The following is a 26,067-nucleotide window of genomic DNA, read 5'->3' on the forward strand; positions in this document are numbered from 1 at the left end:
AAAAGTAAACCTTAAAAGAAGACACTTGTCAATTTGGCCAGATAGCTGTTTAAGACTATGAATTGTAGACCTTATCATGTTTTTCATTGGCAGAGGGACTTTGTTCAAAACAGAGCTCCATGGACTAACTAAATCCCACAAACCAGCCACCACAAACAAGAGCAACAATCACAACCAAACAACTGAAAAATTGACCATGTGTGATAGCATCTACGTTTCCCCATAGCTATTGTATATTCTTCATCTCTCTATCACTAGAAGGAAAGCTTAATTCACAAGCAACCTTTAGGAGGCCAGATTGTTCAGCTCATTATTCTGTTTTCTTATCTTTTTATTCTGTTTTGTTTTCCATGTTTGTGATCACTGAATATTGTTCTCTTGTCTCAGCCTACTTTCTTCTGCACAAGTCTGTTACGTCCTCTTACATTTCTTTGAATTATACTATTCACCTTTTTTCCATTGTAATAACATTTTATTACTTTCAGATACCCAAATAAATTCAGCTATTTGCCCCCAAAAGGACATTCCCTTCATTTCAGTTTTATGCAACCATAAAAAATGCTGCTCTAAACATGTGGACATATAATTGTCGATTGTGTTTTTAGGTTCCTATTCATACATTTTAACAACAATAAATAGTTGAAAAGATAGGAACAAAATGCGTGTGATGAGGACTTAAGAGCAATTTAATTGATCTGAATATAGAGATCATGATATATCACTCAGTATATCAAATGGTTGCTATTCATAATTTTATATAATATATTTAAAGAACTCTAGAGTTACTCAGACTCCATAGGTTAATTGTTTTGTTTTGTTTTGAATCAAAGGACTCAGCCTCATTTTAATTTCATCCATTCCTTAGAAAGTATTGTCCTTTTAAATTGTATTGATATTTAAAGAATGGAAAACACAACAGGTCTTTTAGAAATAATAATATCCCAAATGGTCACAAGATGGCGATGTTACTCCATTAGAAATTTCATCTCTAAACCCACCTCTCAGGCCAGAAAAAATAGGAATAATCAACTTACAATTAAATTAAAACTCCTGAGTGGGCCAGAAAACAAAAACAAAAAAAAAGTATAAAGTCAACCCATCACAGATTTGTTCTATATTAGAAAAGGCTACTTATGACTAAATGTGGGCAAAAGAAAGGAAAATATATATAATAAAAATAAAAGAGAACATAAAATGTCAGTATGATATTTCAGTTGTCCAAATATTATGTAAGAAAGCTTTATGAAACCTCAGAATAGTGTCTATGAAGTGTGAAAATGGACAGCTGCCTGGGGGTGTTTGAAGTCCTATTATAGTTCAATGGCGTCATACCAAAATTTAGATGACATTTAGAACTGATTGAATCAGTGAATCTAAATAAGACTGGATGGATTCATCTTAACATGGCCAAAAGTGGGCAATTCAGTGCCCCAAGAATGTTTTGGGTTGTTTTTTTTTTTTTTGGTCTTCTCTTCTTTAAAAACTTAACCAATGATTTGCATAAAGAAATACAATCTATACTTTTCAAATTTTAAAATGGCACAAAGTTGAGAAAGGTAACCAATATGGTGATATAAGTATTGAGATATCCTCACACTCTCATGGGTCCTCCCACGAGGGCCAGGGCCCTAGAATATATTTATAGCCCCTCTTTGCTTGTAAGCCATTTCTTTCACTTTAAAATCAAACTTTGTTTGATTCCAGCCTCTTCCATCTCTAGCCTGCTCTGTTTGTCTCCAACTATTCACAGGTTAGAGGCCAGTTCAGTCTGGTTGATAGAAAGGACTTCAGAGGTCTTTGATTCAAACTCATAACTAGTTAAAAGTTACTGGGGACAGCTAGATGGTGAAGTGGATAAAGCACTGGCCCTGGATTCAGGAAGACCTAAGTTCAAATGCGGCCTCAGACACTTGACACTTACTAGCTATGTGACCCCTGGACAAATTGCCACCCCCCACACACAGACACACACAGATTCCTTCAAGGATAACTCTGATAAGTTGTCAGTGAGTATTTGCTAAAAACAAAACAATAACAACAATAAAAAATACACCTTCCCACACACAAACTTTATTAAGCTGAATGAAAATGTCCAATTTCAGTATCTTCATGTAGTTTTAGAGGGCATACCTTTAGGGATTAGAAGGCCACAACTTTGACTTTACCAACTACATAAAAAAAAAAGTTTCTTAGGCACGGTTTTCTGATATGTATGATGGGGATAAGAAAGTGTAGCATGTACCTCTCAAGGTCATCCTGGATTTAAAATTAATGTATGTAAAGCAATTTGAAAAATATAAAGCACTCTACAAATGACTTCTAACATTATCTTTCAGAATGCCCATTTCAATTTTGGATAGCTATAACGATCAAGATATTCTTTCTTTATATTGTGCTGAAAGTTGTAATGTCACATACTTTTATGTGCTACTTTTGTACACTAGGGCCAATCAACACACATCTTATCCTTCTTTCACTTGATTTGCCTTCAAATATAATAAGAAAAGAAGCAAATCCCCAAGAATCTTTTCTTCTTCTCCTCTTGCTTTCATAGTCTAACCATATGATATATGACATATGACATAGTCTAACCATATGACATATGACAGTACCCTAACAATACTGGTCACTTTCTTTGAACATGGCTCATCTTTTAAATGTTGTTTTTAACTAAAAGATTAAATGTGACACTTGGAACCATTAAACACCATGGTCCAAATCAATGGCTTCTAAAGTTGTTGAGTACAGTGGAATTTTTTTCAACACAAAGGTAATGGTGATGATAGTAGTAAAAGGAGCAGCAGCAGCAGTAGCAAAAAAGAAGAAAAAGAAGATAGGAGTTAACATCAATCAAATAAAAGGATTGATTCTTGATTTAAACCTGGTGATAAAATTTTAGTACAATTTTAGTAATTTTGAATGGAGAATATTATATTATGCATTATATTTTATATATTTCAAATATTTATGCACTTCTAAGGATACAGAATTAATCATACAATTCAACTCAAGCTAACAAATATTTATTAAGAATCCACTATTTTCCACACACTAGGTATTTGGTGCTAGATAGAAGATACAAAAAATTAAGTATCTTCTGACATCAAAGATTTGGGTCAGTGCTCCCTATAAAAGAAAAATCAGTTATATTTCACCGTCTGTGCCCCTTTTCTATAGTGCAATCCCATTTTTTCCATAAAGGAGAGAAACTAGTATTTAGACTTTAATATAATAAAAAGCTATGCTCTATTTTTTTTATAGATTTGTGATGAAGAAAGTATTTTTTAAAATTTTAGCATTTGCAAAACTATTATTGTTATAATAATCATTGCTAGTAAGTTGATAAGCATTTATAATTTTTTTCTAATATGTGCTATGTGGCAGAGTGGATAGAGTTAGCCTTAGTTCCCAAAGGCCTATCTTTTTTTTTTTTTTTTTTTGCCAACGCATCTTGGCTTGGTGACCTGTGCAAATCACTTAATACCTTAGTGCTCTAGATGAGTGTTGTAAAATGCCAATAAAAGCAGACAGCTAAACAATGTATTAGTGTCTCAGCTGGCACAAATTGATTTAGAAAAACCCAAATTAATGTGACTGTTTTATTGGAGTTCTTGTTATTTTGTTAAATACTTCTCCATTACATTTTAATCTAGTTCAGGTGGTCCTCAGGAGTGTTAAGGGCACTTTTCTCTAGTCTACTCTCTAAGTAGCAGAAAACATGCCTACCTGCTTTGGTTGATGGGGGTTTCCATTCTACGAACACCCTATTTAATTAGAACCAAGAGTGCAACACATATTTTTAGACATAATTCTGAAGTGAAACAGTTTCTGATATCTAGGACCTTGCAGCCTACCATAATCATCATCTTCATCATTGTCATTTTCAGAACTGTCTCTATCATTTTCATTACTGCAATCATTAAGCCAGATTTACAGATGTCTCTCCTACTCTATTAACTCCTGTTGTTTCTTATTGTCTTTTTTTTGGTGGGGGGTGGGAAATGAGGGCTAAGTGACTTGCCCAGGGTTATAAAGCTGGTAAGTGTAATGTGTCTGAGGCAGAATTTGAACTCAGATCCTCCTGAATCCAGGGCCAGTGCTTTATCCACTGAGCTACCTAGCTGCCCCCCTGCCATTGTCTTTTGGACAGAAAACCAATTCCTCTTTTGGGCTTTTAAAACTATTCCCGACTTGTCATATTTATGTTTCCATTCTCATTAGAAACAAATTCATATTATTTAAAATCCATAAAAACTAATCTTTGTTCTTCATTCACAGAATAAAATTCTTTGCTCTGGTTGACCCACCTTTCCTCAAATGTGCTTTCTCTTCCTCACATCTGCATGAAAGAATCCATCACTTCCTTAAAGACACAGCTCAAGCACAACTTTCTGAATGAAGCCTTTCTGGATTCCTTTAGTTTCTACTGCCCTCCCTCAGACAAATTTTCATTTAACTACCATATTTTTATTCAGTATTTATTCTTGTATGTAAGTAAAGATGCATTGTTGTCTTTAAATTTAGAATATAAACAACTAGAAAGTAAGGATTATTTTATTTAATATGTTTGTATCTCTAGTACCTAAAGCAGGGTCTACAACATATCACAAAACAGTTAATAATTTTGAAGGAAACAAAATCAGGAAATAGAAAAAAAGGTAAAGGAATAGAAGAAACAACATAGAAGTTTCTAATGGTGACAGTCACTGAAAGAGGATTTAAATATTTTCTTTTCCTGTGTTGATTCCAAAGGAATGACAACCATCACCATTGCAAGACCTTTTGTAAGGGTGAAATTTAGTATGGGGAGAATTAATTGGGTGGCTTGCCATAATATTGGGGTAAGAAAGGAGATTAATGGCCCCTTTCAAAAAACAAAACACAGTTTATTAATGGGAACAAATTTAAAACATAAGTGAGGTTAATAAAGCTAGGGACAATGAAAAAGGAAATAGTGGAAGGAAAAAATACAACCTGCAAACTCACCACGACCTAGAAACAGCATTTTCAAAGAGAACCAGCTGCGCAGCATCCCTCTTCCTCTCTTGAGTGTGCTGAAGTGAGCTCTCTTCCCTTCTCTCCCCCAGAACCCCCTTCTCCCACAGGAAATCGGGCCAACCACAAACTAATTGACTGGCAGCCCTGATTGACAGAATTAACAAGCAACTATACAGAGACGAGTTCTGGACACCAAAAACCACCTGACTTGTCCTCACAGGAATTCTTGTCATGGCAGGGCTTCCCTCATTATAATTTGGCCAGGCCCATGCAGGTACACGGGTGTCTGTTGCGAGGCCAGTGTACATGGGCACATGCCAAGGCCACCAATCCCAGCCAAAGATGGGGTCACAGGAACTCCAAATCACAACCAATTCCTTACACTCCCCCCTTTGCTTCCTTAAAAAACATGGGGTGTTTCCTTGATGAAGAAGTAAAAAATTATAGAATATCATAACCTATGCTAACAAACAATATGCTAATAACAATATAGGAAAGGGAGAAAGGGAAAATTTTGTCCAGAGGGTCAGTTCCTCATGGACTTGCATTTTGACAATGTCTACAGAGGGAAAACCTCTTCTGAAGATACATATTACAGATGGTGTATATAGTAACAAAAGGAAGAAACAAAAATGTTCATTTGGAGTCCTTGAAATCTTGTCTTCCTTGAGTGTTAAGATGCCATCAGGGAGTCTGGATTCTGGTTGTCTCTGGATACTTTTACTTATTTAGCTGTACAACTGCTGTATTTTCACCAATCTTTAGTATAGCATTGTCAGTGATCAAATTAAACAGTGATAGTTCTTCAAAATATAACTCATATAGAACAAATTTAAACTTGATACATACAGCATATTACATTTCCCCTGTGGAGGATATTTATACAGGTTTGAGGCAGTTATGATATCAATAACACGTTTTACCACCATATGTCTGGGTCAAGGCCAAATTTACTATTATGCCTATGATCACACCTGAAAATGTTATAGGATATACTTTGGATACAGACCTAGCAGTGGTATTAATAGACCAAAAGGTATACAGAGTTTTATAGCCCTTTAGGGATAGATCCAAATTGCTTTCCAGAATTGTTGGATCAGTTCACAACTCCATCAACAGCATATTAGAGTCCAAGTTTTCTGATGTCTCCTCTAACACTTATCATTTTCCCTTTTGGGGGGGTAATATTACTCAATCTGTTAGGTATAAGATGATACATCTAAATAATTTTAATTTGCATTTCTTTAATCAAGAGATTTATATCATTTTTTCATATGAATATATATGTAGGTATGTATGTGTTTGTGTATGTATATTTGCATATGTATGTGTATTTTTCTGTCTGTATTTATGTATGTATATATTAGATCTGAAAAGAGTCAGTTCATATACCTTGACCATTTATCAATTAGGAAATGACTTGCATTTTTATATTTTTATAAATTTTACTCAGGTTTATGTATATTTGAGATATAAGGCCTTTATCAGAGATACTTGGTATATTTTTTCACAGTTTTCTGCTTCCCTTCTAATTTTCTTTGCAGTGGTTTTGTTTATGCAAAAAAATCTTTTAAATTTTATATAATCAAAATTATCCACTTTACTATTTGTAATTCTCTCTTTGTCTTGTTTAGTCCTAAATTTTACCCTTATCCATAGATCTGACAGGTAATCAATTTCATGATCTCCTAATTTGCTTAAAGTATCACCCTTTATGTGTAAATCATGTACCTATCTTGACCTTTTTGTGGTATATGTATTGAGATTTTGGCCTATGCCTGCCTTCTGCCAGACTTTTTTCCTATTTATCCATCAGTTTTTGTCAAATAATGAGTTTTTTTCTCAAAAATCTTGGATCTTGGGGTTCATCAAATAGTAGATTATCATATTCATTTACTACTCAGTTTTATGTACCTAATTTATTCCACTGCTCTACCACTCTATTTCTTAGTCAATACCAAATTGTTTCCATAATTACCACTTTATAATAAAGTTTGGGATCTGGTATGGGTATTCAACCTTCCTTTACATTTTTTTCTCATTTATTCTCTCAATATTCTTGACCTTTTGTTCTTCCAGATGAATGTAGTGATTTTTTTTCAAGCTCTTTTCTAGCAGAGAATAAATAGATTAATTTATGTTGAATTGCCATTTTATTACATTGGTTTGGCTGACTTATGAGCAATTAATATTTTTACAATTGTTTAGATCAGATTTATTTGGGTGAAAAAATGTTGTGTAATTATGTTTATATAGTTCCCTGGGTTTGTCTTGGCAAATAGAATTCTGAGTGTATTATATTGTCTATACAGTTATTTTATTTTTTTTTATTTATATCACATTCATTTTCATTGTTTGGTGGGGGGGGCAATGAGGGTTAAGTGACTTGCCCAGGGTCACACAGCTACCTTTTAAAATCTCTTATGTTTTTTCTTTCTTGTTTCTTTTTCTCTTTATATTTTCTTGAGTATTGTATTTGAAGAAAATTTTATTATTATTCAACTCTGATCTTTTAGGTAGTAATGCTTGTAAAGTCCTTTATTTGATAAAATGTTCATTTTCCCCCTGAAGGATTATACTCACTTTTTCTGGGTAGCCAGTTCTGGGTTGTAATCCTATCTCCTTTTCCTTCTGCAATATCATATTCAAAGGTCTCTAGTTCTTTAATGTAGAAGTTGCTAAATCCTGTGTAATCCTGACTGTGTTCCACAATATTTGAATTGCTTCTTTATGGCTTCTTGTAGTATTTTCTGACTGACCTGGGAGCTCTATAATTTGGCTATGTCATTCTTGGGAATTTTCATTTAAGGATTTCTTTTGGGTAGTCCCTTTCAATTTCTATTTTCCTTTTTATTTCTAGGATATTATTATTTTTTTCTTTTTCTTGATAATTTCTTTAAAAATGATGTCAAGGCTCATTTTTTTAACATGGTTCTTGGCCAGTCCAATAACTCTTAAATTCTCTCTAATGGATCTATTTTTCAGATCAGTTGTTTTTTTAATGAGAAATTTCATATTTTCTTTCTTTTATTTTATTCTTCTGTTTTTGTTTTATTTTATCTTGAGGTCTCATGTAGTCATTAGCTTCTAATTGACCATGTCTAATTTTTAAGGAATTATGCTCTTTAGTGAGCTTTTATACCTCCTTTTCCAGTTGGCCAATTGATTTGTTTTTGTTGTTTTTTTTTTTACAGAATTGTTTTCTCCTGTGAATTTTTATATCTTTTTTTTTCATTTTTGCATTTTTTTTACAAAGCTATTGATTCTTTTTCCATGATTCTCTTGCAGTACTCTGATAAATATTAACATTTTTGCTAGCTCTCCAGTTTGCATTGTAAAACCCTTTTTTTTTTTAAAGGAGTACATTTTGGGACAGAAACTAATTTCCTATTTTATTTGAGTCAAAACCATTTTGACAGTTGTTTTCATCAAAGTTTGTGCCTTCATCCTCCTGGTCACCATAGGACCTTTCTATAGTCAAGTTTTGTTTTTTTTTTAAACTCATTTCCCACCTATTTTGTGACTTTGTACTTTTATGTAAGATTTGCACTTTGATTCCTGCATTATATCAAGATTCTAGTGTCAGGGCTAGAGGCTTTGTTGCTGGCTTGCGCTATGAAGGCTAGGACTTTCTGCTGGCTGACTTCAGTGGAGAGTCTTGTTTCTGGTCAACAATGGGGGCAGGATCTCACTGTAGGCCTATAATAGGGGTGGGACCTTATTGTAGTAAAGGTCTAAGACTTCTGGATTGTCCCCAGAGTTGCTGGCTTGTGGGGTAGGGGTGGGTGAATTTATCATTTTTAGTAGATTGCCCTGGTCCTCATAGCCTTGCTGCAGGCCACCTGGTTTGGGCCTGCACCTACTCCTTTTTTTACTGAACTTCCTTCTCACTCCACTGAGACAGACTTTTCCTGATGTGCTAGTGAGTTGTTTCCTGGCTCCAAAATTAATTCTGTCAGTTCTGAATGTTATTTGGAGAGGAATTTGGGAAGGCTCACTCTAACATTTTGGTACATGAAGTCCTCTAAACAACATTATTAAAATGGTGCTTAGTAATAATATAGAAAGGAAATAAATGGTCAGAGAAATAGCATTTATTTATCAAGAGTATGTTATCATGGATTAAATGTCTTTTCTTCCTTTTTTGATAGTAATTGAGCTGATAGAAGCAAGGGAAGGAATAGAGTTATAGTATGCCTAAGTATTTGACAAAGTTCTTTATTCTTTCCTTAGGGGAAAAAATGGAAAGTTTAAACTAGATAGTAATATCAGGTGTTTCAATAATCAGTCTGAAAGAATGATCATTAGTAGTTCAATGTAAAGTTGGAAGGATATCTCAACTGGAACACACGATGGTCCTATATTTTTAGCATTTTAGCAGTGACTCCAATAAGTCATTTATGAGATACTTATTAAATTTGAGATAGCACAAAACTACAACAGATGAGTACCATATGGATGACAGTCGGGATTAAAAGAAAAACAACCACCACCACCAATCATCAAACAAAAAACTATCATCAAGCTGGAGCTTTGGTCCAAATCTGGTAGAGTACAATTTAATGTCAAAACAAAAAACACATGGGGCAGCTAGGTGGCACAGTGGATAGAGCACTGGCCCTGGACTCAGGAGTACCTGAGTTCAAATCCAGCCTCAGACACTTAACACTTACTAGCTGTGTGACCCTGGGCAAGTCACTTAACCCCAAATGCCTCACCAAAACAAAAACAAACCAAAAAAACAAACAAAAACAAACAAAACAAAAAGCACATGAACTTACATTTGGTTCTTAAAAATTAGATGATGCAGTAGATAGAGAACTGGCCCTGTATTCAGGAGGACCTGAGTGCAAATCCAACTTTAGACACTTACTAGCTGTGTGGCCCTGGGCAAGTCACTTAACCCTCATTGCCCCACCAAAAAACAAAACAAACAAACAAACAAACAAAAAAAAAAAAAACAACTTTACAAATACCAGATGGGGAAGAATAGCTTCCTGTAAGTTACTCTAAAAAAAAAAATCTGTGTTTTACATTACTTGCCCAATTTCAATAAATCATATAAAAAGATCTTCCTAGATCCTCAAACAGTGTAATATTTGATAATATTAAGAATATTAGAGTGCCCAGGTTTTAAAAAATGGTAATCATGCCATAGTCAGACCACTTGAAACCATGCCAGCAATGCAATGTTCAGTTCTAGATAAGTGCTGAATTTTTGGAAGAGCAGTGATAAGTACAGAAGTATTCAGAAAATGGAGATCCAGATGGTGAAGGTCCTCACCATGTCATATATGAATTCAATTGTCAGAATAATGAACTTTTACTTTATTGAAGAGTAACAGTATGTTTAAAAAATCTATTAGTTATCCTCAAGTTTTTCAATAGCTATCACCCATCATGTACAAAATTAATTAAACTTTTTTTTCTTGCACACCCTCCACCCAGGACAAATCTAGGAGTAGAACAATTTGGGTTTGATGTTGGGAAAGAAAAAAAAAGACATTAATAAGCATTAGGACTATAAAGTGGAATAGACTGCTTCAGTAGGACAGCTAGGAGGTGTAGTGAGTAAAACTATATGTGGTCGCCCTATTTCTGTCCCAAGTTTAAGGAAAATTTGCTGGAGTTTATCATGTATTTGTTAATTATAAATTAGAGGCTACTTCACTAGTTTGGAGACATTAAGCAGTTATTAAAGTAAATTAAATGTTAATAAAGAGAGCACACATGGCTCTGAAAGATAGGAAAGCCCAGCTAGGAACAAGAAAAGAGAGAAGAGAGAAAATGGGGAACTCTCATGGGCTGCATTTGCTCTCACCAAGTTCCTGGGCCAAAGAGAGTGTCTGTGCAAGCTTGCTGAGGATAGGAGCAGAGCCTGCCCATACACATTGTTCAAGCTAAATGGCTAACATCATTCAAATCTCTTGGTTCACTGGATTTGAGGGTGGTCTGGCCCAGTCCTGCTGAGGTCAGAGCCCAGAGAACAGATCCTCTGGTGGGAACGCAGCTTTCAGGTAGGTGTGGTTTTAAGTAAGGTAACTTCCTGACTCTGGGCTGACCTTAAGAATGGTCAGGCCTGGGGGCAGCTAGGTTGTACAGTGGATAGCGCATCAGCCCTGGATTCAGGAGGACCTGAGTTCAAATCCAGCCTCAGACACTTGACACTTACTAGCTGTGTGACCCTGGGCAAGTCACTTAACCCCAATTGCCTCACCAAAAAAAAAAAAAAAAAAAAAAAGAATAGTCAGGTCTGGCTCTCTCAGTGGGAGTCCTTGGGAGTCCCAAAACCCCTATTATTAATAATTTTCTCACAGAGGCATAGTTGATAGAGAGAACAGCCTAAAGTCAGAAAGACTCATTTTCCTGAGTTCAAATATAGCCTCAGACAGTTATTAGCTGTGTGATCCTTGGCAAGTCACTTAACCCTATTTGCTTCAGTTTCCCCATCATTAAAATTAGCTGGAAAATGAAATGTTAAAGCACTCCATTATCTTTGCCAAGAAAACTCCAAATGTCGTCATAGTCTTGGACATGACTGAAATGACAGAACATCAACAAAAACAGTAGGGATGGGGCACCTCATCCCTACTGGTCTTAAAAGCCAGACTACATGTCCATTTTAGGAATATGTTGTGGCCGGGGTGCTAATTCAGAAATGTATTCTCTCTCTATCTCTCTGTCTCTCTCTGTGTGTCTCTCTATCTCTGTCTCTCTGTCTCTTTCTCTGTCTCTCTCTTTTTCTCTCTGTCTCTCTGTCTCTCTGTCTGTCTGTCTCTGTCTCTGTCTGTCTGTCTCTGTCTCTGTCTCTCTCTTTCTCGCTATTGAGTGCTATGAAGCAGAAGGTCATTTGAATCTTGGACCGTACCAGTTGAATGAACTTGTGTGAATCATGTCACTTCTATAAAACTTGTATTCCTTGTTGGAAAAATGGGGTTCAGCTTAGGTAGGAATAAGAGTTTGCCAGCTCTGAAATGCAGCAAATATAAATGGGTTAGACAAGTTAATCTCTACATTTCTTCTAGTTCCACATACTATGGTTTCTTGAGCTAACTTAAAAACCCCAACTGTGAAACTTGACAAGTATGTGAAACCAAGGAATTTACTTAACTTCTTCAAGCCTTGGTTTCCTAATATGTATCAAGGGGGTTTAATAAACCTTGACTCACAATGTTGTTGGAAGGAAAGTGCTTTCTAAATGTTTCTAAATATATGTTGATATTATCACCTGTGGTTCTTGTTACTTTTAGTGCAAGAGGCAGTGCAGCCTAGAGCCCTCAGTGAACACTCTGGCCTTAGAGTCAGGAAGATCTACATGTGACTCCTCCGCCCACCCCATAGTGAATAACTATATGACCTTGGACAATCCCTTATCCTCTCCTTTGAGACCTATTAGACTGTAAGATTGTTAAGGGTTCTTATTATTTTGATTTTCTTTTTGGCCACTGTTCTTAATACTCTGACAAACACAGGGTAAGTCTTTAATTAAAACTTGTTGCCCTGCCTCTCTGGGTCCTAGTTTTCTTTGTAACATAAGGATAATTCTCCTTTCATTGTCAGTAAGTCCATTCATTCCAGTCATTTGATGAAGCAGCCACTAACATCTCTTCTGACTCTAAATTTATGATCCTATTATCCATTCTTTTCTTCAGGTCCCCAACATCTAGCACAGTTCCTGCTTATTGTTCTATTATTTCAGACATATATTACCCTTTGTGACCTCTTTTGGGGCTTTCTTGCCAAAGATAATGGAGTGGTTTAACATTTCTTCATTTCACACATGAGTAAACTAAGGCAAACAGGGTAGAGTGACTTGCCCAGCACCACACAGGTAGTAAGTATCTGAGGCCATATTTGAACTCAGGAAGATAAGTTTTCCTGATTTCAGTCGTAGCACCCTATCCGCTGTGCCACCTCCCTACCCCAATGCCTGGCACATAGCAGATATTTAAGAAATGTTTGAGGGGGAAGCTAGATGGCACAGTGGTAAAGCACTGGCCCTGGATTCAGGAGTACCTGAGTTCAAATCCGGCTTCAGACACTTGACACTTACTAGCTGTGTGACCCTGGGCAAGTCACTTAACGCTCATCGCCCTGCAAAAAACAAAACAAAACAAACAAACAAAAAAAAGAAATGTTTGTTGACTAGTATAGTGATGGTATCTCTTGATGTGAGTGACTCAAGTAGAAAGGTTAAGAGACAGTGGGAAAAATAAAAGGGGGAAATGTGATGAAGCCAGGGCACATTTGTCAGGTGAAGGAGTCCTACAGACTAATAACTTCTGAAAGTGTTTGGAGGGGGCAGCTAGATGGCGCAGTGGTTAAGCACCGGCCCTGGATTCAGGAGTACCTGAGTTCAAGTCCGGCCTCAGACACTTGACACTTACTAGCTGTGTGACCGTGGGCAAGTCACTTTACCCCCATTGCCTGCAAAAACAAAACAAAACAAAACAAAACAAAAAAGAAAGTGTTTGGAAAGAATTGAAGGGAACAGTCACCAATATTGTACCAATTATGTCTATAGAGAGATTTTCCTGGTCCATAATTTTTTCATGGCATTCTTCACCTCTGAATTCCTTAATGTGTAAATTAAGGGGTTCAACATAGGCGTGACAATGGTATAAAACACAGCTACCATCTTATCTTCTGCAAAAGTCACGTCAGGCCTCATATACATGAATGTGCAAGGTCCAAAAAATATAATAACCACAGCTATGTGGGAACCACAGGTGGAGAGGGCTTTGCGCCTGCCTTCAGCAGACTGCTTCCTCAGGGAAACCAGGATGACTGTGTAGGAGATTAACAGGATAACAAAACTCCCCAGAGCAATTGTTCCACTGTTGGCTGTCACCACAACCCCTGCCACATAGGTGTCAGTACAGGCAAGTTTCAGTACAGGATGCACATCACAAAAATAGTGATCAATTTCATTGGGGCCACAGAAAGGCAACTGGACTACCAGTGCCACTTGGATGATGGAATGGAGAAAACCACCCACCCATGTCCCCAACAACATCTTATTGCATCTTCCCCGGTCCATGATAGTCATGTAGTGGAGAGGCCTACAGATGGCAACATATCTGTCATAGGCCATCACTGTGAGGATGAAGATCTCGGTACAACCAAAGAAGTGGACCCCAAATAGTTGCATCATGCACCCTCCATAACTGATGCTTTTCTTCAAAGTCAATAAGTCTGCGATCATCTTGGGTGCTGTGACAGAGGAGTAACAAATGTCTACAAAAGATAAGTAATTTAGGAAGAAGTACATGGGTGACTTGAAAAGGTTGCCAAGCCAGACTGTTGCTATTATGAGAAGGTTACCCAGAAGAATAATTGTATAGAAAAAAGTGAACACCACAAAGCATATCTTCTCTACTTCTGGATTGTGAGAAAGCCCCCAGAAGATAAATTCAGTTACATTGTTTACATTCTCCATGGATTTTCTGTGTAGCCACATACCCCAGAAAAAAATCAGTCCATCTGAAATGATGCAGAAAAATCAATATCATAAATTAAATAATAGTAATGACCATTCCTATTTGATTGGAGCTATTTTTCTCCCACTGAAACTTCATGAGGGGGCAGCTAGGTGACACAATGGATAAAGTACCTGCTCTGGATTCAGGAGGACCTGAGTTCAAATATAGCCTCAGACACTGGACGCTTACTAGCTGTGTGACCCTGGGCAAGTCACTTTACCCTCATTGCCCCGCAAAAAGAAAAAGAAAAAAAAAAGAAAAAGAAAAGAAACTTCATGAGGTAGACTATGCAAATGTTTTATCCCTAATTTACAAATAAGGAAAGGACTAAGTCATAAAATCACTTAATATAAGATCTGAGATTTAAACCAAGTTCTACTCTAGAGTTCTACTCTATGGTTCTGTGTTGTTTTGTTTTTCTATGACAGCATATATAACTTAAAAAAAAATCATGACATGATTTCTTCTCTGGCTTGGAGTACTTGGGAGGGAGGGAAAGCTAAAAGAGGAAATGGGGGCCACAATTTTACATGAAATTGCTGTCAATAAATCTCTGCATCTATTATATCTATAGATTTGTGTACTATGTATAAATATATATATATACACACATATACATATATGTATGTGTGTATATGTGTGTATCTTGAAAGTAATATGGCCTTGAGCACTGATGGTAGCCTTTCTTTACACAATGGTGAAAAAGTCTAATTGAGTTCAGTTAAAAAAGCAAAAGTACATATGCCAGACATTATTACTGAGAGTACAATGAAAAAAATGAGTACATTACCATCTAAGTGCTAGGATTGTAGTGGAGTGACATGAAAAAGTGAATAAATACAAAAAGTATAGAAAATGAATAATGGATTAATTCTACAGGTGAAATAGCACTAAAGAAGGGAAGTTCAATAAAGACCACATATAAGAGGTGGAACTTGAACTATTCATTGAAAGTGTGTTTTTTTTTTCATATAAGATTTTAAGCTAGAAAAGCATGGAAGGAAACTATACCTGTTAAAGGTCCAAACATGCAGGACATGGAATGTCATTTACAGAAAATATCAAATAGGACACATTGGCTGAAATGTAGAGTGAGTGACTGAGAATAAAGTTAAATCAATCTAGAAGCATAGTTTGGAGTAAGTAAGTAAGTTATTACCACTTTTTAGTTGACAAATGGAAAAATTAATATTTTATACTCAAGGTAATGAGGATATACAGGGTTTTCTCAAGCTAGGAAATGGTATGGTAAGGTTGTGCCTTAGGAATATCATTTTGGCAGGTGGATAGAGGAGAGCTGTGAAAAAGACAGAAAAAAAAATACTACAACAGTAATTCAGAGACTGTTTGTAACCATTGAGGTGCCAAGTAAGATATGATTTGGTCCTGAATTCATGTTGTAATTATTTCACTGAAGAGAAGGAGACTGACATTAGACATTCTGTGAAGGAAAAATCAAGAAGGTTTTACAAGTGATGGAATATAGGGATAGAGGAGAATGAAAAGATGAAATCAACTCTAATGCTAGAAGCTGAAAAACGAAAAGAATGGAAATGTCATGGGGAAAAATAAGTATTTAGGTGGTTGTATGGGTCAACTGGGAAAGGTAATGAGTTTTTTGTCAATATATTGATTTTGAGATCCCTAGGAGATAGCTAGATGCACCTTTGTAGAAGTGAATGGAGCCAAGGAATTTGAGGTAATGAGTGTAAAAAATCTCCTTCTAGGTCTTTAGCAAGAGAAGAGATGATAGTTCTAGGAGCTGGTAGGGTGAAGTGAGCATTTATTTTGTTTTGCTTTGCTTTTATAAAAGGGGGGCAATTTATGGGCTAATTGGTCAGCAAACAGATAGGGGTCAGTGCTTCTTTGTTAGATATCATACCCTGTTGATATGTTTATACTTAAGGAATTACATTAACATTTTACAATTCTCACCCCACAATAGAAAAACAAAAATGGGCTCAATGAACTCAATACACACACACACATACACACACACACACACACACACACACAAATACTCAACTCAGAGAGGAAGGGACGTGGGAAATCAACCATTCCAATTCATACCTGCCTGTCCCACATCCACATATCCACACATCCATATATACATATACATACACACACATACATATACAGATGAAGAAACTGAGAGACAGAGTTGAAATCATTCCTTAGAGCTATAAAGCCAGCAAGTGTCATATCTGGAAATTAACATAAATCTGCTGATTTCTATTCAAAGATCTTTCCATCACATTTGCTTCCCTTACACTGATGTGTTTATTTGAAATTTATCATGGAAAAATCATGGAAAATTGACTGTCCATCCTTCTATTGGCCTACGAAATGCTGATGTGCCCTGGAAGGGCCAAGGTGGAGTAAAAGGGATTATAGAGTAAAATAACCTTAGCAGAAGGAGGTATTTGATCTGGAGCTTGGAGAAACTGAAGTCTGGCTCATTATTCTTTCTCTTCAAAGGGATGCTTTAGGGGACTTTGGGTCTCTTTCTCTCCCCTGTGACATTTGACCTGGCTTCTTGCTACCTAGGTAACTTCCCCCTGGCTGAGGCCATCTGAGGCCATCTGAGGCAGTATCTCTTTTCCATTCCCTTTAAAGAATAATGAATGAAGCTCTTAATTGTTCCCAGAACTGCCCAATAGATCTCCTTAGTGCTTCTCTCTCTCTCTCTCTCTCTCTCTCTCTCTCTCTCTCTCTCTCTCTCTCTCTCTCTCTCTCTCTCTCTCTCTCTAACTTCTGGTCAATTATAAACCCTCAGGCTATAAACTATCCTGCTGAACTTCTAAGCAATTAGCCATTTCTGCACACTTAGGTATGGTGCCTGCTGAATTGTGTCAGAACTTACTTTGTGCAATTCAAAGGTAAATGACAAGCAGAACTTGATATGCTCTAAGTTCAATCTGTTTGCCTGCTGTTATAATTTCAGAAATTTCTTCCCTTTCCTCCAAGAGACTCAAAATGTTGTTAATACACATGTAATCATGTATTAAAATTTTTTGAATAAAATATTGACAATTGTATACAACAAAGCAAATGTACTAAAATAATAAACTCAATAAATGTTTTCAATTTACCATCCATCCATGTATCTATGTATCTATGTATCTATCTGTCTGTCTTTCTATCAGAACATTGTAAAACATTGGAAAGGAAGTTTGTCCCACTGAATGACCATATATTACTTTTTAGGGGGAGGGATTATTAAATCAAAGAAAATAATTTAAAAGGAGCTGCTTTAAATTGACAGTTGAGGAATTCTATCTTTTACTTATTTTGTCTCATGAGAAATCAATTCTATAAATGGTAAACCTTAAGGTATATAGAATTAGTTGTTCTTTACACTTGGGATAAAGGGTCACAATTTAAAATGATTTTTTGTCTTCCCAATACCATAAGAGGAGGATTGAATATAATTCATGTCACAATAATTAATAGTTTTATACTGCTACAAGGTTTGCAGAAAACTTAACATATATTAAGTCATTTGATTCTCACAACAATCAGTTGGAGTAGGTAATATAAGGTTAGATGAACTGCATGGACACATAGAGGTCAGGGTATTTTGTGCAAGATAAAACCATAGAGAGTAACGAGGAAAAATAAGAATAAATGAATTGCCCAGGATCACAGACCTATTATGTGTTACCAAAGCTACCTCTAATCACAGTACCATACTACTTTTCTTGAAATTCTGAATGCATACTACAGGAGGCTACATAGAAATTGAAATTCTGTATTTTTTTTTCTCATTGCCTTATATTAGATGTTTAAAGATCTGTTCTCACGAATTTCTGACAAAGTAGATAAATACTGAATTAATGGCATAAAAGAAAATGAACAATGAGTAGATTAGAAATTCACTCTTTCTCTCTCTCTCTCTCTCTCTCTCTCTCTCCCCTATCAATCTATCTGTACTTTCTTTTAGTGAAACTTTCACTATAATTTAATTATTTCCTTGTAAAATTTCATCAGAATATGGGTAGTATGGAGTTCTCTTAGATACCTCAAATACAGACAATTTCCCAGCCTGGGTAGGACAAGTTAAATTAGTTTCCCACTTCCTTCAACCATGAATGGATTTAGAGCTATAAAAAAATTTAGATCTCATTTACTCATCCCATACAGCCCAGAGTATTGAATGATCATTTTTTTTATAGTATCAGACTTTTTGATCTTAAATGTGTGAGTACATACCACAAGTCCCTCAGAGACAGAAGCTGAGTCTCTTTTTATCTTCCATTGTGCTTAGGATAGAGTCTCAGATGTGTCAACATAAAGTACATATTAATTGAATGAACAAATGCATGATATATAATTTAGAGTGCTGCTTCCATGACCATTGATTCATTATTAAACACTCAATCTGAAAATATCCATGCTAAGCTGGACTTTATCTTCTCTTGATTTCAGGAAAATGCACTAAGGAGAGAAGTACATAATTTGATTTATCTCAATTTTTACTACATCAAATCTGAAACCTCCATCTTGAGATATTTTACTCCCAAGTCATTTTATTTGAGATATAATGGCTGTAGATTTAAAAGGTTACCTGGAGATGTGGCTTGCCAGGAAAATCAAAAGAAATATATATATATATATATATATATATATATATATATATATATATATATATAAAACACAATGAAATCAATGTTTACATACATACATACACAAGATTTCAGAGGGAAGAATGAATAGGATCTGAAAGCTGCTCCAAACATTTGACTTTTAACTGAACTGACCAATCAAGGTCAATGGCAATATTTTGGTAGACTTTCAGACATGAGTTCAGTTGATTAAATTAGGTTATACACATGAAAATATTATTTTATTAAATAGCTTATTAACTAAAATTGTAATTGTATAAGTGAAAATATTCTACAATTATTGATCCCCAAATCCATCTTTGGGTACAAACATGACATACAAACAACAAGTTATTTAAAAGCATGTCACTATTTCCTTGTGTTTTTTTTTCCTTCTACACAGATCCTACTTTCTTTGGTTTCTCAATAATAAAATAAGAAAGAGCCTTAGAAATTAAAGAGATAAACCCCTTAATTTCACAAAAGAGAAAGATGAGCCTCATAAAGGCTAGGTGATCTTAATAATTATGAACTAAAAATACTATATATGTATTTGTGTGTATGTGTATTACATATACATATATGTAACACACATATACATGCCTGCCTGTGTATATATATTTATGAAGAAACATTGTTACATAAAATTTAAAATATTCTGTTATTTGGGGTGTCAGAGCTCCTACTAGAAAACAAATTTCACTTGATGGAAAAAAAATATCACTGGGAAACATATCTGCTGGGTTTTTTTTCTTCCACCCCCCAAAGTATCCATTTATATCCAAAGGACTTAGGATGAAATATGCTATCCATCTCCAGAGAAAGAACTGATGATGTTGGAATGCAGGTCAAAGCATACTTTTTGTAAACTTTCTTTTTCTTGTTTTCTCTACTTTCTTTACAACATGGCTAATGTGGCAATGCTTTGCATGACTTCACACATATAATCTAAATCAAATTCTTTGCCTTTTCAAGAAGCGGGGAAAGGGAGAGACAGGCAGAGAATTTGGAACTTGTTTTTTTTTTTAATGTTAAAAATATTGTACATGTAATTGAGAAAAATAAAATGAGAAGAAAAATCCATTTCTCCTACAAAATCACTTCATCTCAGAGATGGAGAGGAATTTTGAGGCCAATAATTTCAAACCATACTTGTTTCCAACCTCCCTCTACAACATGTTAACTTTGCCATGTAATCCCTTTCATGTTGGGCACCTCACCAGAGATCTTCAGGGGTTTGTGTGTCCTTAGACTCTCTCTTTCTTCCTGAGACAATAGGTCATGAAATTCACAAAATAAGGAGAATCTTTGGTTCAGAAAATGTTGTGTAATCAGTATCTTTGGTCTCTGAAAAATAGTAAAGCCTTTTTTCTTTCTTAAAAACAAAAGTAAATTATACTTTTTTGAAGTCCCACCCCTCACCAAATTTGGAAGGATGCCGTTCCTTTATTACCAGCAGGCATATGTAAATATATGAGATAAACATGAGGGACCTGGAATATGCCCTTCCCCAGAGAAATATTTCTTGGCAATTAGAGCTATCCAGTGCTTGATTATGATGGTTTGGGAGGAAGTGAATTTTGCTTTACTTGGCATCTTTAAGAAAATTTTCAATCATCTACTCTCTGGTATTCTAACATCAGAGTTTGGGGTTTTTTTTTTGTTTGTTTGTTTCAGGAAATTGGGGTTAAGTGACTTGCACAGTGTCACACAGCTAGCAAGTGACTGTAACCAGTTTTGAACTCAAGTCCTCCAGACTTCAGGGCCAGTGTTCTATCCATTATGCTGCTTAGCTGCTACCAGGGAAATGGTTCTTAACTTATGGAATGTGGACACTAGAGGTCCTTGTAACATTTTCAAGGGATCTGCAAGACTTAAAAAAATAATGTTCATATTTTTAAAATTAAAAAATTTGCTCTTTTTTAAATTACTTATTGTGTGAAGCCAGATTTTCTTCATGTACTTCAATCAAAACAACATATCATAATGTGTTCAATAAAGGAGCAGATAGAATCCAGTTACTTCTAAGCCAGCCATTAATGAACTTTGGAGAAAAAAATTAAAACAATTCTTATCTTCTCATTACGTTTTTTGTTGTTTTGGGGTGTTTTTTTGGAAAATGTAGTTTTGTTTTGAAATATGTTAGAATAAGATAGATTTATGATATTTTTATTTTTTTTAAATAATAAAGATTTCAAGTTACCTATTTTAATTTGTAATACCATGAATATTGACAGGTAAAACCCACATAAAAACTCTTTAGAGTCCTCAATAATTTTTTGAGAGTAATTTTTTTTATGAGACCAAAATTTTGAGAACTATTGGTATAGGGGATTATAGTTCAACTATCAATTGAACTAGATGACCTATGAGGCTCCTTGCTGCTTTATTGTTATGGGGTCGGATCTGGAGACGATAGAGAAAGACTCAGGAACAAATCTTACAAGCAAGAAGGCATATTTTATTGGCAGCAGCCTGCTCCACGACCAGCATGGGCCTATCTATCCCATGATTAGAGTGTTCTTCTAGCTCCTAGAGAGGTGCTCTTTTATCCTCCAAAACTGTAGCTGCTAACCACTTGAAACTATAACTTTGTTACACTAAGTTTCTTATTCACACCCCCCAGGCTTCCTGTTTGGACTATGAGCTTGGATACTGACTGTGGGACTTTCTCCCAGTTCCAGATGTTATCTGTACAAGCCTGTGCTAGCTATTCTTTTACCATACTGATGTAGCAACTAAGTTGCTTGTTTTGTTCCCGACTTGCACTGGGGCCCCATGATCACAAGATAGTGAGACCACCAGGCTTCTTATCTGGCCCTCGGAGTTCGCTACACTTTATGATACCATCAGTCCATTAACTGATCAATCAATAAACAATTAACAAATTATATAATAGGCACTGATGTAAACACTGGAGATAGAAAAGGATTAAAAGACAGTTTCTTCTTTAATGGAGTTTACAGTTTTATGTATTCCATGCTGAGTTCCATCTTGCTTTCTTCTAAGCTCCCTTTTTTTCCCTTTGTTTTGTTCCTTATTTTGTTTTGCTTTCCTCAAACAAGGAGGGTAGCTTACTCGATCAGTCACCCATTTCATTTATATTCATGCAGCCAACATTGATTTTGTGTGTGGAGTTTGCAAAGCACTGTACAGATATTATTTCATTTTACCTTCACACAAATGCTAGGGATGATTTGATTTTATTATCCTCTTTATACAGATGTAGAAACTGAGGCGGACAGAGATTAAGTAATTTACTGAGGGTCACACAGCTAGTGCCTGAGTTAGCATTTGAACTCAGTTTTCTGGACTCCAGGTGCAGCAGTCTATCCAGTGAGTCACTTAGTTGAATTAAATATAGTGCTGACAGTTCACACCTGAAATATAGGGAGATAGATAGATAGATCAACAGACAGATGATAGATATATTGATGGATGGATGGATGGATGGATGGATGGACGGATGGATAGATAGATAAAGATAATAGTAACACATACCAATCATATACACATGACTAAATCTGTACATTTCGATTGTTATAATTATTATCAACAACAATAATAATTTGGTGATCATTAATTTTTATTGTATACTTATTTGCAAGGCTCTTCTTCCTTCCCTTCTCCTCTTCCCTATAAGACAAGTGTTCTTATGTTGTGAAGGAGTATGTTTACATGGAAAGAGTTCAAGATATTGAGGTAGAAAACCTGGGTTCATATTCAAGCTCTGACACATATTAGACCTTGGATAAATCATTTTCTCTCTATAGGCCTCAGTTCCTTTATCTGTAAAAGGAACAGATTAGAATCAATTATGTGTAGAGTTCCTTTGGGCTCTAAATTTGTGACTCTTTGATCACAATATATTGGGTATTTTATTTAAGTTAAACAGGCCATTTGTAAGTACATTTGAGGAAAATAGTAGAAAAAATGATGAGAGTAACCAATTGGAGGTAGGACATGAAATGAGAGTAACCAATTGGAGGTAGGACATGAAATAATGGAAGCATCTGTGGCTATATTCCAATTTAATTGACTTATAGTTTATTGGAAGAAAATGTTCATATATATGTATATATATGTATATATATATATGTATATATATATGTATATATATATATAATGTAACCACTGTTCATATATACATGTGTATATATGTGTGTGTATATAGACACACACACACACACATATATATATATATATATATATATACAAAATCACTGAAAGTGAAGAGCCCATAGAAGTTATTTAATATGATCCCATCATTTTATATAGAAGGAAATTGAGGCATGGATAGGAATTGTGCTTTGCCCACATCATACAGCTAGACAACACAAAGATTATGACCTTTCCCTTGACTCTGAGTCAAATGTCAGGATTAGTGGTTAAAATTAGTCAGTCAGTCAATATTAATCATGTGACTACTATGTGCCTGGAACTGTGATAAGCATTTTGAATACAGAGAAAGGCAAAATACTACCCTTTGTCTTGAAAAACTCACAATCAAATGGAGGAGACAGCATGCAAACAATTATGTATAAACTAACTATCTGTAAGGTCTAAAATTCTAGCTACTCTGTCTGAAATATCTAATGGGTGGTCGCCAATAAATTATAAGCTTTAGCAAGAGTTAGGCTTTTAAGCATTTAAGCATTTAAGCATTTTAAGCATTTAAGAATTTGATGAAGGGAAAGAGAAAGAGGCCTATATTCGGCTATCTATCTCAGGGAGCTACAGTTCTGCTCCACTCTCCATGAAAGTCCCTAGCGAAAGAGAGCAAGAGCGCCAGCCTCGCCTCCTCTTCCTCCCACAAGCAAATGCCAAAGAAAAGCCACATATCTTGCCCTCAGGCACCATCTCCTTATGGCGGAGCTTTCTTACAGTAAGTCTCCAGCAGGTGGCATCATTACAATCATTATAATACATAGGACAAATAATAAACACCAAATGGAAAAAATAAAAATTAAGGGGTATAGGGGAAATTTTCCTATAAAAGGTGCACTTTTAGCTGGGACTTGATGGAATTCTAGAAGGAAGAAATGAAGAGCCAAAGTATTTAACTCATGGGAGAGAGAAAAAGAAAATGCCTAGAGACAAAAGATGGAGTACCTTGTCTGAGCAACTGCAAGGATGCCAATGTCACTGGATTAAAGAGTGTGTGGGAGGTACATGTGATATGTAATAAAATTGGAAAGATATACGTGATGGGTAGGTTATGAAGAGCTTGGTAAACCAAACAGATAATATAGTTTTTCCTGGTAGAGATAGGTCACTAGAGTTAATTGAGTAGGTGGCTTCTGTGACATGGTCATACTTGCATGTTTCTGAAATTAGTTTGGGGGAGGACAAACTGGAGTGTACCCTGACATAGCAAGAAGTCCTATGAGCAGTCTTTGCAATAGTCTAGGAGAGTAAGAGCCTGCATCAGACAGGTGCCAATATCAGGGGAGAGAAGGAGCCATGTTATAGAAATGTTGCAAAGGTGAAATTGACAGACATTAGGAACAGTTTTGATATGGGATAGTGGGAGTTAAAAGGCATTAAGGAGCATATGTATAGGAGCAAAGGCAATAGAAAGTGTGGGTAATATAAGTTATCTTCATTGATATGATAAAGGGGCAATGGTCTCAAGAAAACAGTTTAAAGTTGTTTTATTTCACTCATGAATTAAATATGGTAAAAGGGTGCATGGCTAGTGTAGAGCTTGGAATGAACTAAGGGGTCAAGGGATGGAAGGTCACATTGTGGAAGTAAAGCAAGATCTGGTATGGGAAGACAGAGGTAGAGGTAGACAGCCAATGGACTATGAACAGATAAGGGGATTTCAGAATTCACAGACATAGTAGTAATGTTGCAATGTTGTGTATTAGGAAGGTCAAGGACATGACCATCTTTCTTTGTGGTTATTGTATTATGGAATAGAAGACCATGGGGAATAAACAAATTGAGCAACTTTGAGTTTAGGATACTTGAAGGAGTATCGATGTGTATTTTGAAGTGAGTTAGTATAAGCACAAGAATCAGAGATGAAAAATTAGCCTGTCAGTCAGGCAATGAATTCATTAAAGAAGGAAAGTTTGTCTTGGATATCTATAGAGAACAGCTTTGAGGCCTTCCTTTCATGGTAAATGTGGATTTCATGCACCTCCAAGGAGATGAGGTTACTGAGCGATGGTGGTAAGAAGACAGTCTGGAAGAGACAATGAGAAACAAGGAATACTAAAACTCCTTTTCCTTGAACAATGAAGGGGAATGAATGAAATTGTAGCCAAGTCTGGGAAGGGTTATCAAAAAAGCTGTGCCATTAGGAGGTAAATAGGAGCAAAAAAATGGAAGAAATGGGAAAGAAAGATTCAAGATGAAAAAAAGTTTTTCACCTATGGAGCAGGCATTCCAAAGAACACAGTGGAACATGGTGTTTGCTTTTATTTACAGATAAAGGAACCAAGGCCATAGAGGTTAAATGATTTATCCAGAGTCTAATATCCTTAAAAAACACAGGCTGTCCTTGCTTGAGATAAGAGGGTAAATTCTATTTACCTTCGAAATGATGGCTCTAATGAGTCAGGAAAATGTTTTATCAACAATCAAGGTAACTCAAGAATTAACCAAGGACACTTGAAAAATGAAGGAAAATTATCATCACTTAACACCACAGTAGCAGAAATTGACTTTTACAAATTGTCTCATGAACAGTGTTGAGAGAGAGAGAGAGAGAGAGAGAGAGAGAGAGAGAGAGAGAGAGAGAAGGAGGAAGAGGAGGAGGAGAAGGAGGAGGACGAGGATGAACAGTTAACAAATTTTGTTCCTGAACAGTATCTTCTCATGTAGCTCTGTGCTCACTGAGGTAAAATTGTATATATTTTCCAAGAATATCAAAATTATCCTCAAGCATGCCCAGCCAAGTGGACACAAATCCTTTATCTCTAAAGAAAGTTGAATGAGGATTTTCATATGCTGTTTGCCAGGTGCCCACTCCT

At 35.7% G+C, this 26,067-nt stretch overlaps 1 protein-coding gene across 1 annotated transcript; it reads right to left on the reverse strand.

Annotated features, from left to right (window-relative positions):
- Positions 1–13,516: 13,516 nt before the first annotated feature.
- On the reverse strand, positions 13,517–14,437 carry LOC122732849 (olfactory receptor 4S2). Its single transcript, XM_043973250.1, has one exon. The coding sequence runs from the start codon at positions 14,435–14,437 to the stop codon at positions 13,517–13,519; it is 921 nt and encodes a 306-aa protein (XP_043829185.1).
- Between the last annotated feature and the right edge of the window lie 11,630 nt (positions 14,438–26,067).

This window comes from Dromiciops gliroides, chromosome 6 (genome assembly GCF_019393635.1).
Source record: "Dromiciops gliroides isolate mDroGli1 chromosome 6, mDroGli1.pri, whole genome shotgun sequence".
In the NCBI taxonomy this organism is placed as follows: domain Eukaryota; kingdom Metazoa; phylum Chordata; class Mammalia; order Microbiotheria; family Microbiotheriidae; genus Dromiciops; species Dromiciops gliroides.

What these genes read in the sequence shown, in the direction of transcription:
- LOC122732849 (XM_043973250.1), bottom strand. Translation starts at nt 14,437, where the DNA reads ATGGAGAATGTAAACAATGTAACTGAATTTATCTTCTGGGGGCTTTCT.